Source organism: Laccaria bicolor, genomic scaffold, assembly GCF_000143565.1.
Source record: "Laccaria bicolor S238N-H82 LACBIscaffold_4 genomic scaffold, whole genome shotgun sequence".
Lineage (NCBI taxonomy): Eukaryota > Fungi > Basidiomycota > Agaricomycetes > Agaricales > Hydnangiaceae > Laccaria > Laccaria bicolor.
The window spans coordinates 663,059-677,693 of NW_001889875.1; the positions used below are offsets into that span (position 1 = coordinate 663,059).

Sequence of the window (14,635 nt, forward strand, 5' to 3'; positions counted from 1 at the left end):
GTCCAACTCAACTAGATTCAGCGAACAAAAACGCCTTCGTCGTGACCATACCGGCTGGCTGGTTAACAACCATTACCTCAGTGAGAACTTTATGTTGTCCAATTTTTTAAAATTTAGCTGTCGAAAGGTCTCCTGCGGAAATTGCATCAATCTTGTCAGGGTTCGCCGCCTTGTCAATGGAGCGCTGGAGAAAGAAGATCTTATTAGTGGTTGGGATACTATTGATGAGGCAATGACGGTGGCCGGAAGCGATTCAGATGCCTTGGCTCTGCCTTCCGCGAAGGATGTTTATGTCCTTGTCATCGAGGCTTTCAGCTCCAGTAATCGGGCGAGGAAGGACCCTCGCAAATTGCCTGGGTCCAAACATTCAAGCGCAAATCTACGCATCGTCACGGTACGCATCTGCTATGATTACACCCCTCATTGTATTTATGACAATGCTCAGACTTCTCGGCCAAATGCCATGAAAAGTTTCCCTGACTTTCAGACTTTTACGGTAAACGACGCCCTTTATCATTTCTTGAAATTGACTAGACACATTTTTTAGATTTTCGATGAATCCTCGGAAGGGCCTAGCTCCGGAAGAACTCAGAATGCGATCATCACGATTCATGCAAGTGTCAAGGTAGCCGTTGACTTAAATGATCCCGGAAAGCCAGAACCGGATACCGTGAATAAGGGGTATAATCAAGATCTGGATTCCCCGCGTCCAGCACATATGGACCAATGGCTAAAGTAAAGTGGCTTTTTCTCTTGTAGCTAGCGCTGACACCTCCTTCAAGCAAATACCAACCTGTTTTTGTGATAGACGACTCTGACTCGGTGTGTGCCTTTCTTTTGTCTTTTATTCTCTTGTTGATGTCGACTGTCCGCAGATGGTCGCTGATGGCGCATGGGGAAAGGCTAAACAAGCAGTCGTCCAAGTAACAGCTGAAGTTATGCAATATGACTCTGAAGGAATCGACCTGTATTTCGTCAACTCTCCGTTATACCAAAACTCAATCACAGTAAGATATTCGATTCACATTGATTGAGGATGCTGACAGTTGCCATATATCAGGCACCGGAAGACGTTGTTGAGATATTTGGCAAAATCAAGCCGCAAGGTATAACGCTTTCGTTTATCCATTATCTCGCTCTCTAAGTTTGACATTATAGGACTTTCCCCAATCGGCGCTCGGCTTGAATTTGTTTTGAACAAAGTTATCGACCAGCTTGAACAAGCGAAACTTGATGCAGCTGCCTACGGACAGATCAAGCCGATCGATATCGTCGTTCTCACAAATAGCCCCCCTTCGGACAATTCTTCTACAGTTATTCAAGAAGCAACCCGGAAACTGAACGAAGGACTACACCATCCCAACGCCATCGCAATTCAATTTACTCAGATCGGTAATGATCAACTTGCGAAGACAGCACTTAAGAAATTGTCGGATGATCCCTCCTTTGTTTGTCACTTGATTTGCTTTTGCGACCATCCTCTAGATCATACCACCCTAGAACATCATGGATACAGTAAACTTTGAGAACAAATTTACTCCAGAGAATCTGCAAAATTCCGTCCTTAATGCAATGCATCCCTCTGTGCGTGCTAAAGTCGCTAGCTCTTCTGGTTCGGAATTCGGTGCGGCATCCATGTTTTTTTACACATCTGACTTCCACCTCATCCCCCTTTCTTAGTCCATTACCGCGTGCACAACGACGAGGGTGCGAATATCTTGACAGAGGATGGGAAATGGCCTGGGTCCACACCCGACGATCATGTTATGTTCAGGTTCCCAAATGAACTTTCTCTTCCTACGTTCAGTGAGGGGTCGCATTACAAGATCTTGAATTCGACGGGGAAAGCCTTGTCATTATATTCGGGGATTGACCCAGGCCGTGACCTCTATTTGTATGACCTGCCCAGCCATCAGCTGCATAGGGATAGTCCTACACTCTCTGTGCGTGTTACTTCTCGCTATTTGATTAATTATCTGATCTCAGTTTGTTGCATAGTTTTCCCTCAACATCCAAGATGATGGTGGCATTGCATTGCGCTGCAAGCATTTAGGAAACTGGGCAGGGCCGAATTTTTGTGCTCATCCCACAGAATATAGCTATTACTTCGTCCCAACCGAGAGCGAAGAATGGTTCTAGTAAGTTCCACCACTTACATAATTGTTCTGCAGTTTACAGCAGATGTAGCATTTTTCCAGATAAAACTTCTCGCCAGGCATTCTATGAAACACAAGTTCGTCTCAATGGGTGGGACTTTCGGCTAGTGAGCGACAAAGACATTCAAACACTCCCCTTACTCATCATCTTTCCAGGAAGTGAAGGATCTCAATGTGAACGACCCTTTGCAAAGATGGCGTGTGGTCCCTGCATGACTATAGGTAATGCGCCCTGCAGCTGCTTGTTCTTCCAAATCCAACAATCGCTGGATCTAAGGAGGTTTGCATTCGTTGTAAATAGTGAGGGTGTTCCCAATGGACACAATAGAAGTCCCTGTTCCAAAAGAGTCGGAATCTGAGCAAGGTGCACCCTTGATTCCCATGTATCAGGTGCGTATACGAAACGAGACTTAGGCTGTTATGTGGCAGTACTATATCTGGTCAGGATATGCGGATATTTGACTTTTTCGTTGATGTAGCTTCAAGATCATATTGTTCAGCCTTAAAATTTTACAATACGCTAGCCAATTCAATTTAACATGCTGCCCAAAATTTTGAGAATTTTTGGAAGATGTGTTGTAGCCTCGGAGTGTTGCCGTCGTGAGGAGGTAAGTGAACAAGATATGCAAAGGCATGTCACAGTAATGTCACTGAGGGATTTTGCACAATGTGACAGTCTCCCAAGCAGGGCAATTGTCACGTATTTCTTTCTCAAAATCGATTTTGACGACTTCCACTTGTCCTGCCTTCCTGAAATTTTGAGGATGTGCCTAATATTGGTATTAGATAGTGTCTACGGAAAAAAATTGGGAGTAAGCCTCACACAGAATGTGTTCCTGGCAGCCAAAGCGTCATACACCTATCTGAAATCTCACCCTTTGGCTTCTCACACTTCGTACACTTCATGAATCCCGTCAAAAATTTGCAAGCAGTATTAAATACACTATTTCAACATGAGTGAATTTTCTTGAAAGAGCAGGACTAAGGGAAGGACACGAAAAGTGAAATCCGCATATCTTGATACCATGCATATCCTGACCATATATAGTAGTAAGTCCAGTGAAATTCGAAGCTCCAATCCAGACGGCCAAGGCGAGTGAAGGCGAGGGGGTTTTCCAGTCAGCCAGAATAACAATCAAAATGCCAGTGGGTGCATATATAATAGTACAATATCTATTTCATTGTGTTTGTTTCCGCCTTCAGTCGCGAGTTGGTATGAACGGAATAAAGAGGGTGAGAGGAAAAGAGTTTGGATTGATGAAAAGGAACGTGAGGTTGTCAGGCATCTTTGCATATAGTGACAATCGTGCGGACTCTAGAATTAGAGAGGGAAGAGCGGGGGAGAAGGAAAGTAAAAACACAGGGTGGAGACAGAGACAGAGATGGAGATAGAAACTGTACTAACATTGCGTAAGAAGCGTAAAAGAAAAAAACCGGACAATGTGCCAACCAACCAACCAACCAACGACGAACCACCAAAAGACCACAGTTTCCGACAACCACCGGCCTAGAGGATTAACAGCCTGTTGCTACTTCTGCTGGGCGAAAGGGTTATGTCGTCCTCTGCGCCACAATCTGCCTCCCAGGATCAGTGTATCCGTACCTAAGCCAACAAATCAACATCAGTCTTACCCTACACGGCAAGACAAGAATCCCACACCTCAAAGCACCCATATTCCCAAACGTATCATGTCCATCATCCCGATTGGCGAATAACGCAGCCAAATAAATGTGCCTCGTTCTCGCCCAGCCCTTTCTTCGTCTCAACCTAGATCGGCCGGTTCTGGATTTGATTTTGCGTGGGCGGAGGGGAGGAAGACAAGGAGGACACGCGTGAGGGAGAGTGGGTCTCGTACGTTTCTGGGAGGTTGGGCCTTCTTGCTGGGTAGGTCTGGGGGAGGGATTGAATCCGGATGGAGCCGTGGAAGGCGCGAATGGGTCATTTGACCTGGGGTAGACCGCATGAGGTCTGGTAAGAGAGGAGAGGTGAGGTAGGGAAACGTACCCAAAGCCGGTGGGTCGAGCTGTCACCGGCTGAGAAGGGGCGAACAAGCTCTGATTCTGCTGCTGCTGCATATGGAAGAGCTGGTATTGACACATCATCCCCTCTTGCTGCTGTTGCTCTTGTCGGGCTTGTTGTTGCTGGAGGAAGAACAATTGCTGTTGACACATGAACTCTGCCTGTGATTGTGATGAGACGAATAAATAGTGCAGCCTCCTGTTCCTGCCTGCTGCTGATAGGAATTGAGCGATGTGAATTGTGGTCGGATCGACGTGAACTGGGGCTGAACGGCGGTAAACTGTGGCTGGAGGCCCATAGCATCCCTGACCACTCAGTGTGCCCAGGCAATCTCCTGTTGGGTTTCTTCAACTCCAGCCAGCCGTTTCATGACATCTGCGTCGACTACGATACCTTGAAGCTGCGCGGCCATGGTCCGTGAAAGGTTTATCCATACCGTGAGGGCTAGCCTATGGGACATGAGAGGAATGACGCCTGCAGATGTTTTACATGAGGGTGTTGTGAAACATTGGTTTGTGGGTATCGAAAGAGCATTCGGATGTCGAATTTTCGATCAGGGAGTATGTAGAGCTACTGGTCGACTTTCTTGTGAGCAAGCATCCCAGCATCTGTAAGAAAAATGACTTACGAGGCGCTGTTATGCTGATATGACTAAGACAGAGGTATCGGGGGACGATGGAACGAGTCAGCAGTGCAGTGATCAAAGTCCAAGAACGACTGTGAGACTGTGCTCCTGAGGCATCGCAGATAAGGCAGCGTGAGTGGGAGGAGAAGGAGAGAAGGGTTGACGTGGATTGTGGTAGGAGAGACTTTACGGGTACGATCTGCTGAGTTTGAGGGGTCGACATCCATGAGTGGCGGGACCATCGATCGTCTTCTTACGTCTTCTGTCCCACCAACAAAAGAAAACTCAACCCTCGCCGCGCCTCCTCGTTGTTCTTCACGACTTGTGACAATCGTCAAGGAACTCCAATTCAACGTCAGTATTGACATCGGGCTTGAGGAGGGTGAGAAGTCGAACATCGTTTCGCAGCGCTTGGATTAGAGCTTCGACAGTCCGTTCGCACTGCGAATCCACCAAGTTCGAAATGAGGGAGTAATATCATCGGCTCCACGATGGTGAGTCTTCATTCTCATTCGCGTCATTTCCAACCGAAAGCCAGCCGACTCCGGAGCTCGTCGACGTTACATTCCCAGGAAAAGATGGCTAAGAAAGGAAACTGGTGGTTCGCCTAAGAAACGCAGACCGCCGAAATGCTAGAGCGCTGTGGTGAGGATTCCGGGGTGTACGAGAGGCGAGATAGGGCCGAGGTTGGGCTAGCGAAGTAGGAGCTTCTGAGCCATGCTGGAGGGAGGAAGAACTGGAGATGAGGATTGAATGAGTGTAGGCAGTGGAGGGTAGTTCTGGACGGTGCATCGCTTTCTGCTCGCATGTTTCGCGTAAGAGAAATCCGTAAATTGGGAGAGTGGACGGAGCAGGTGTGAGGGGGATCGGCTGCTAATGGGGTGAGGGACGGATATCGATTCAAGGAGACAGAGACTTTGTGTGAGTGCTCTGTTCCGCCTGCCCATCGTTTGGTCTCGTTTCAGTTTTCATCGCTGGAGGGTCGACATCGTTGCTATTAAAGTGTTAGATGCGAGTCAGAGAGGTATAGTGGCACTGGGGAAATAGAAGGTTGAATTTCGCCCTAGAACGCTCGCCGCAGCGGTGAGGTGCAATCTCGCGGGCTAGCCGCAGGAGTTCAAGTTAGCTCACTAGCGCAAGTTGGCATTGGAATGCGTTGGTATTATGTAGTCTACATAATACCCAGATATCCATTCACTGGCAGTTGACCAGGAGTCACAAATATGATTTTTATTTTTTGAGAATGCTCTGAAAAATTCTATAGATCCAAGAATGTCGAAGTTGAAGGAAAATAATCAGCCATAAGTATATCTCTACCTTGTATCTACGTGCGAAACCTACGCCAACGCTGCAATCGCTGTCGTAGCGCCGAGGTTTTGTGTGTACGTGTTTGACTGACGGCGCTGAGTCGCCGCTGACCCTCGGTTTCAAAGACTGTCATCCTCTAATTCCACTCTTTTTACAATCCTTTCCATGTTATTTCTTGTGATCTACTCTACTTGCATTTTTGTGTCACATCTGCGCTATATTTCAAGCGTCGTCAGGTCCTGGAGAGTGGAGATTACCTGATGGTAGCGGTCCCAAGATAGTCCTGAGAAGGGATTGGATCAATCACGAATTCAAATCCTGCCATATAGTTCCCGCCTACCTTACTATGAGGAGTTTCGTCGCCCGATATTAGGATTCCCACAGCTTCTGCATCAACCACCACGACCAGACCTATCGACATCTTTATCCCTTCGAACTTGCTTAGTCTTCATATTACAACACATCGTTTCACTCATGGAAGCTTCGTCTCGAGCCGCACTGCTGCAAAATGCTATCGGAACCACCATATCTGGAAGCACACTCATTACCGCCGGCCGCGATGTTGTTCTTCATGGCCATCTGCCCGCTCCAGGTACGTCGAAGTTTTACAACCCATTATTTAATACCGCTAATACAATTGATGACCTGTAGGTCTAGCCAGGTCGCTTAGGCCTGTCAGCAATGCTACACATACTCACTCTCTACAGAAGGACGAAGCCGAGCTCGCGCGGATGGGTTATAAGCAGGAGTTAAAGTAAGTGTGTTCATAATTCTGCGATGTACCCAAAATCTGAGCAGCCCTCTGTTATAGCCGGGAGTTAGGGCTTATGCAGGTACGTTTTGACACAGTAGCTGGCCGACGCAACCCTGATGAGTATTGTTAGAACTTCGGGGTATGCATCTGCGGTGTTCTTGCTACAGGGTAACTGATTTGGCAGGTTTCGTTCTCGGTCATTTCTGTCATTACTGGCATCCCATCTTTATTTCTCTATGGCCTGGTGAGTAAATTCTGTGGTTTTCAGTTCTTCTACTCAATCGTGCATAGAATATAGGAGGGCCGGTAGTCATGGTGTGGGGATGGGTTGTTGTTTGTAGGACAATGTGGCTGAGCCTTGCATAGAAAGCTCATAATTTTTAGGTTTCTTCACGATGTCTGTGGGGCTCTCCATGGCTGGTGAGTACGCTTTGCCTCGCTTGTGGCTGTGCCCTCACGACCTGCAGAGATATGCAGGTAGGACATTGAAGAACAACAGAGAAGCAAACCCGTCTAAAGAAATTTACGCAGCGCTTACCCAACTTCGGGAGGTCCGTACTTCTGGTCGGCAATGCTATCACGGAAGGGAAACGCCCCCCTTGCGTCTTGGATTACAGGTTCGTAGTCCTATTCCCTTCATCGCTTCGTAACATTCCTCTCAACTTAGGATGGTTCAATCTACTTGGACAAGTTGCGATTACGACTGGAATCAGGTAAGGCTGTCATTCAAGTATACGCCAACTGCGTTGCTAATGCCACAAAGCTTCGCATGTGCGACTTTCATCTCAACCGTATTATCTATGCTAAACACAAGCTTCGTTCCTACGCCGTGGACAACAATTGGTACATTAAACACTCATGACATCTGCTCAAACTAACTTTTGCCTAGGAATCTACGCTGCTGTCTTGTTCTCGCAAGGCCTGACGAACACTTTCGGAGTTCATAAGCTGCACTCCCTCAATAATGTATCAGTCTGGTGGCACGCCCTTGGCACCACCTCATTGGTTATTGCTATTTTGGCGAAAGCTCCCAAACACCAATCGGCAAAATTCGTCTTTCAGACATTTATTGACGGCACGGGACCACCTGGACAAGGATGGGGAGACAGGGCAAGCCACGCATACGTAGTCATCATTGGGGTATTTCCTTTTTCTCTATGAGTTTTCAGGAGTACAGGAACTGATTCTACTACTTAGGTATTGATGGCTCAAGTAAGTCTCGGTTGATGCTCTGTAAAACCACTTCTTATTTTCGTTCGGTAGTACACTCTCACTGGTGGGAATTGTCGTATATCCCATGGATCAACACTAATCTATCACAATTGTAGGTTACGATGCAAGTGCTCATGTGAGAATCCCTTCTTCGCTAACAAACCACTCACCAAATTCGTGCTTGTAGATGACAGAAGAAACGCGCAACGCAGCCATGTCGGGGAGTATTGGGATCATCATGTCCCTTGGAGTCTCCGCTGTTCTTGGCTGGTTCCTGATCCTTGGTCTACTTTTTTCGATCCAGGACTTGGGCACGACGTTGGCTTCGCGCACTGGGCAGCCGGTAACCCAAATCTTCTTAGATACGGTCGGGGAGACGGGAGCTAAAGTTCTGATGGTGTGGATTCTTGGCTTCTCAGAAGACATCTGACATCTGAGGCATATACTCTATACAGGTAATCGTCATTGGGGCCATGTATTTCTGCGGGTTCGTCTTTCTCTTGACCTGCTGCTCTACGCAGATTTCACGATGAACCCAGGACATTTTCGATCACATCCAATTCGCGCATGATGTACGCCTTTGCCCGCGATGGTGGTATCCCAGGACACAGGTTCTTCAGCAAGGTTAACCAAAGGTGGAAGTCACCTGTTAGAACAGGTTCCGTTTTTCAACCTTGTCTATTGGATGACAACTTACCTGCCGACCAGTATGGCTTGCATGCACCCTTAGTTTCATCCTCGGTTTACCTAGCCTAGGAAGCTCTGTGGCATTCGCGGCAGCCACCTCAATCGCCACCATTGGGTTGTACATCTCTTATGGTACATCCTGCATTGTACACACAGCCAATTGTACCTTAATGCTAAGCGACAGGAATTCCTATTGCACTGCGCGTCATATACAGAGATCAATTCGTTCGAGGTCCCTTTCATCTCGGAAAGTTCTCCTATCCAGTCGCTGCGACTGCCGTCATCTGGATTGCCTTCATCTCCATCGCTTTTATTCTGCCTTCTTTGAATGTGAGGGTTCCTTTTTCTTCCCACTGTGCAACTCAACTCTGAATTTGTCCTGCACAGCCCGTGAATTTACAAACCTTTAACTATGCCATTGTGGCGGTGGGGATCGTCATCATCTACAGTGTCGGGTTTTGGCTTCTCAGCGTTAGGAAGTGGTTTAAGGGCCCGATTAAGCAGATAGCTGGTAGGTCTTTTACCGAATCCGTTTTGATTAATACTGATGCTCGTATGTTGTTGCAGTGGAGGAAATGCAGGGCATACCAACATCGTCACACTCCCCAAATTGGGACAGCGACACATTGTATGAGTAAGCGACACATTGCATGAGTAAGCGACACATCGTGCAAATGAACCAAGGGGGTGTCGGGATCATAATCCCGGACCGGGGGCCGGTTGGTTGGTTGGGCTGTCAGGCCATTAAAAAAAAATTGGAAGCTCAAAAATTTTGGCCCAAAAACATTATAGACGGCCTTCCTGATGGATAAAGTATACATAATAGATACTAGAAAGCCTCAAGGTGTGCTAAATGCCTCAGGATGCGCCAAAAACACCAATGGGACTGCTTACATAAGGCAATAATAACATTCATTGATAATTTTCGTTAGTGTGGCCAGTGTTGTCATTGACCCGGGTCTGACCGGGTCAGTCAAGGGGTCAGTCAAAAAAGGGGGGTCAAGTCAAGATCCTTGACTGACCTGGGTCAAGAGTTTTCGTGGGATAACGGAAAGCTTGGGCCGAGAGGTCAAACACAGCATTCGGGCTTGAAGTACATACGAGAAACAAGAGATTTTATTATTATAAAGTATGTAGCTACCTCTAATTCGGTAGAATAACGATACTTCTTCCGAGTTCATAGTCAAAGCTTCGGGGTATAACAAGAGGTCGGCAAAACAACGGCGAGAGCTATTTTGCGAGTGCGCCCTGGTGGATCAATGGTGGATTGGCCAGACCGGCACTCTCCCCTTGCGCAAGCTTCACGATCCACCGCTTGCTTAGCTCGGATGTACGCGCTGACACACACCGACGCGATATTTGTACCCTGCGTTAGGATGTGTGTGTTTCTTCCGACTTTGAGGGCATTTGGAGGGCATGGTACTTTACAAATTACTCATGCCCTCCCACCTTTTGAGCTAGCATATTTGGTACCCATTTAAAGTAGAATATCGTGGTTACACCGTCCTTACACCTCCAGCCAAGTTGCAGCCAAGCTCCATTGTTTTAGCCCAATCAATAATTACAATGTGTCATCATGCCGTTGAACGTGACTTTTGCGTGACATTGACCCCCTTGACCTTTCTTGACTGACTGGTCAATTCTTGACTGACCCTTTGACTTGACCTTTTTTTTGACGGGGTCAAACAGGTCAAGACAACACTGAGTGTGGCAACCTTCAAAGACCTTTGATTATGATTTGTTAGCATATTCCGGGGCACGCAAGCTCACCGTGAGATTCCACAGAACAGGACACTCATGCCGTGACTCATTCTGACACCAATGAGGTTCATAGGCCACCTATTTCAAGCTCGGAAATTGTCAACAAGGAAACATGAGGTCAGTGTGAAAGATGAAAACGTAAGGTTGTTGACATTGGAGGATTAGAGGATTGTTTTTGTGGATCCCGAGCAGAGCTAACCGCCAACAATGTGATCCAGTGGGATGTGAAACTGTGTGGATAAGTGTAAACCTACTTTCTGTTAGGGTTTCAGCATGAAACTTCCTTACATCTTCACGTCAAACCATTCTAATATCATCTCATTTGTGTTTGCCATGCACAGGTGCCCATGCATTGGGTCTGCAATGCATTTTCAACGTCGAAAGGAGGACCAGGAGCACGGCGGTGACGTCATATTTCCTAAAGTAGACATGTGCCTGATTACGTTGGGTGGTTGGTTCAGCCCAGCGCTCACTACCAAAAAAATCGACCCTAGGTCTTTTTTTTTTATCCCGACACCCCCTTGAAATGAACGACATATTCGAGTGTAGTGCGTCGCTAATGTATGTGTAGTGTGTCGCTAATTCATGTGTAATGTGTCAACAATTATACATCTGAGACACCTAGGTGTGGACCTTCTGGTTCAAATTTTATTTCAAGTTAGAAAGAAGGATGCCCGCTACGTAGTTAGCGGGTCTTATCCTACGAGCCACCAAAGCTCTTGCGTGGGTAAGTTTAGCCATGTTTGGCCCCCCCTGGTTCAACCCGTGTTCCTCCACCATGTCCTTTTGTTTCCAGCTCGACGGCTCTCCCGTTTCTGTTGAGCTTTCGTCTGGTCGATCCTATGTGTCTGTCGCTTGTTCGAACCGTTAGGGCTCGTTTTTCTTGCAAATCCAAGGCACACAGCAAAGCCACAATGACTAGGAGGCCACGAAATCAAGATTAAGCAGAAAAGTCAGACGCCCCAGCACCCTCAAGCTTTCGTGTAAAGGTGTAAAGCCGCCGATGTTGGCACTTGACGAGGGTCCCATCAATCGGTCGTTCATTTAGAACGTGGCTGTCCCTCCAAGAAGCGGAAGTACGCTCACCTGGGGGAATTTTGAATCACTTGCTGAATGGGTTCAAAAGTGGAAAAAAGTGAGTGAATCAAAAGGTTGAACATTCTGAACCAACCCCTCGCATTCTAATCTAGTGGGTTTTTTGTGATATTGAGTGAGTTTGTCGGACTGCCAACCTCTGTGCAGTGACACACTTACGATCGTACTCAGGAGAAGGGGAAGTGTTACATCAATGATTAGTGGCGTGATGTTAGAGCATTGAGAAACAGCAACGGGCTGAGGGCAAGCTGAGGGGAAGCCTGTTCCTCTGCGGCTTCTCATTGGGTAGGCTTGATTCAAGTTGTCGGTCTCTTTCCCTTTTCTTCTTTTCCTTGCCTGCCGAGCGATGAGCAGTGTTATTCAATTTATGTAACATAAAACAAAACCAACAGTTTTGAGCGGTCGGCGACAAGCAGCCTATACCAAACAAGTAGATGGTCACTTTACAAAAAAATCCATTTCCTTCTCCAATGTGAAATGCTAGCGCTCCTTGTAGCCATCAGACGGTCACATAAATGACCTTTTTCTGTAACCCCCGCGAAGGCAAGTATTATTTGGATTGGTCAATGGAATTTAAGTACCTAATCGCAGTAGCGGGCTTTGCGCCCGGAGGCGCGCTGCGGTGGTTATTGATGTAACGGCGGACGTGTGTCCTAGTAGTTGTACATGACTTAGGATCATCATTTACTATTGTTTGCTTCTTGTTGTATATAGTTGTGCTACACCCTCTTGTAACTCACTCAATTACCACTATATACTTGACATGTGGATTGGGTTGCAGATATGACTTACAGTTATGCAACCTATAGCCTCCCCTCTGGGATACCAGAGCCTGATGTCGGGTGACAACGTCCCCCTTCCTGGGTTACTGGATTCCCTCTGCGTGAAGTCACATTCTGACTTCACGCATTCGACTCTCTCATGAGTACCTCATGTATTATCCGCTGCCATCTCATGTGCACGATCTCATTGAGAAGACATGAATCATCACTCAGTTTCACAATGGTGGGGGCACCGTGGACTTCACCAAGATGAAGTCTGTAAGTGCATAGGTGCGGAGAACCCCCAAAAGGTAAGTCCCTCTGACACAATCTGTCAACTGACTATTGTACCTAGCCTACCTGCAACCACAACCACCCTAGACCCTTTGAAGGACAAAGAGGCCCTGGCAAAAGCCCCATGGGTCTTGTCAGTGTGTTCATTCGCAGCTAGCAAGAACCCTCTACATGAGGATCCTGTGGACCCAACTTCGTCACTCGACCCAATCATAGACGAAGAAGTTTTGTTCAAGACTTCTCCATTCTCGATAGCGTGTTCATTCACTGCTTTTGAGAATCATTCCCTTGAAGACTCAGATGATCAGGCTTTGTCGTCCATCACCCTTGTAACTTCCTCGCCAATTCCATCTCCAGTGTGATCTCTCGCTGCTCTGGGAAGCCACAGATTGACCAGGAAATCATTGTCTCTCCCAACTGACTCAAGCTATGCCTGCTGCCACTGCGTGAGTGCCCTCCCTGCTTGGGACCCTGCTGACAAGCATTCCCTGACCTCTCTGACCCTATTGATGGTAACTCCAGGGCAACTCATACCCTGTCTATGCCCAGACCATCAACCACCTCCTCTTAAGCTGGGAGGCTGCCAGCAAACTGACTCCTCACTCTGTCTTATGAGTTCATCAATCCCCTCTGCTGGAGAGGACCTCTCTAAAAACAAAACCCGTAACACCAACAACTTGGCCAGCTGAGACCTCATCACCCCTCTGACCACTAGGAAGAAAGGAAAGGGTGTGTCCATGGCGGAAGAACCAGACCCTGAAGTGATATCTCCTACACTCCACAATCCAATGTCTTCCTCTGGGCCTGTCCTCACAGGTCCCCACACTCTGGATCACTCGACTATAGAAGGGCCTTCTTCGAATCCTGCTGCTTCTTCAAGTGTGAGTCAATTACCAAAGGCTGGTAAATCTGTCTCTAATCCTCCCGCCACTCCTAGGAGTGCAAGTAATACTAGACAAGGCATTCAGAACAAAGGAACATGCAAGCCTTTGACCACGGGTGTGAGTAAGAATGCTGCCTCAGTCCCAGAAGGACCTCCTCGTAACAAGCCAGCCTTAGTAGATGATTTACTGAACCTGCAAGCAGCTATGCAGCATTCAATGGCTGAGGGCAGGACCCAGCCTTCTGTGTCCAGTCAAACAGAGGAGGACAAAACTGAGACCACACCTGAAGATCGTGGTAGTATGTCCAAATTCAACACGATCTTCTGGGACATCGAGCCCTACAGAGAGCTGCCAGTTTGGGCTGAGCCCATTATGCATTTGTCTGCCCACATGTTCGGTGTGTTTGACCCAGCTGCAGATGAAGACGTCCTAGTTCCCTTAGGCGCTATAGATGGAGTCCTGCCTGGTCATACAAAATACAAATGTGACTGGTTAAGAAGTGCCCTTGAGTTAGTGTATAAAACTCCCAAAGACTGTTGATGGGAGGACTGGCGCTGCAACTGGTGGCTACCACTTTTATCATAAAACTAAGGCAGTTGCCTGCAGAGCTGTGTGTATAAGTCCACAAGTTTTATGAAAGGCCTTTCATAGATGTGTCCTGTGCTTTTCTTTCTCATAAAGCCTATGTTCTTTTCATAAAATATAGGCAAGGCCACAGGGTGCTTTTCATAATTAAGCCTGTGTGCTTTCAATAGAAATTTCAGTCACTGGGTTAGGTGAATTCATTGCCTCTTTCATAATCAATGCTGTGTGCTTTCATTGAATATTTCATTACAAATGTTGCTTTCAATAAATATTTCATTGGCTAGGTTAGGTGTATTCATTGACTCTTTCATAATTACTGCTGTATGCTTTCATTGAGTATTTCATGGGTGCTTTCATTGCACTTTTCATAATTAAACCTGTGCACTTTCAATGAATATTTCATTGATTAGGTTGGGTGCATTCATTGCCTCTTTCATACTTAATGGTATGCACTTTCATTGAATATTTCATTGGGAATTTTCGGCACTTTCAT

At 47.0% G+C, this 14,635-nt stretch overlaps 5 protein-coding genes across 5 annotated transcripts; 2 read left to right on the plus strand and 3 right to left on the minus strand.

Annotated features, from left to right (window-relative positions):
* Window positions 1-91: 91 nt before the first annotated feature.
* Window positions 92-2,372, plus strand: LACBIDRAFT_311285 (uncharacterized protein; the record flags this gene model as incomplete). The annotated part of the gene is made up of 12 exons (XM_001876409.1): window positions 92-394; window positions 446-496; window positions 548-735; window positions 783-822; window positions 876-1,007; window positions 1,061-1,106; window positions 1,159-1,448; window positions 1,501-1,624; window positions 1,681-1,943; window positions 1,999-2,138; window positions 2,188-2,263; window positions 2,313-2,372. The coding sequence occupies 12 exons, from the start codon at window positions 92-94 to the stop codon at window positions 2,370-2,372; spliced, it is 1,713 nt and encodes a 570-aa protein (XP_001876444.1).
* Window positions 2,373-3,707: 1,335 nt separating this feature from the next.
* Window positions 3,708-4,328, minus strand: LACBIDRAFT_311286 (uncharacterized protein; the record flags this gene model as incomplete). The annotated part of the gene is made up of 3 exons (XM_001876878.1): window positions 3,708-3,759; window positions 3,817-4,104; window positions 4,162-4,328. 3 exons carry the CDS (start codon window positions 4,326-4,328, stop codon window positions 3,708-3,710), a joined length of 507 nt encoding a protein of 168 aa, XP_001876913.1.
* Window positions 4,329-5,358: 1,030 nt separating this feature from the next.
* Window positions 5,359-5,748, minus strand: LACBIDRAFT_311287 (uncharacterized protein; the record flags this gene model as incomplete). Its single annotated transcript, XM_001876879.1, has 1 exon — window positions 5,359-5,748. One exon carries the CDS (start codon window positions 5,746-5,748, stop codon window positions 5,494-5,496), a length of 255 nt encoding a protein of 84 aa, XP_001876914.1. The 3' UTR covers window positions 5,359-5,493.
* A 5,533-nt stretch (window positions 5,749-11,281) lies between these two features.
* LACBIDRAFT_323265 (uncharacterized protein) lies at window positions 11,282-11,900 on the minus strand (the record flags this gene model as incomplete). Its single annotated transcript, XM_001876880.1, has 3 exons — window positions 11,282-11,441; window positions 11,610-11,632; window positions 11,778-11,900. 3 exons carry the CDS (start codon window positions 11,898-11,900, stop codon window positions 11,282-11,284), a joined length of 306 nt encoding a protein of 101 aa, XP_001876915.1.
* A 501-nt stretch (window positions 11,901-12,401) lies between these two features.
* LACBIDRAFT_323266 (uncharacterized protein) lies at window positions 12,402-14,312 on the plus strand (the record flags this gene model as incomplete). Its single annotated transcript, XM_001876410.1, has 6 exons — window positions 12,402-12,411; window positions 12,671-12,690; window positions 12,735-12,810; window positions 13,101-13,119; window positions 13,389-14,066; window positions 14,264-14,312. The coding sequence occupies 6 exons, from the start codon at window positions 12,402-12,404 to the stop codon at window positions 14,310-14,312; spliced, it is 852 nt and encodes a 283-aa protein (XP_001876445.1).
* Window positions 14,313-14,635: the final 323 nt, after the last annotated feature.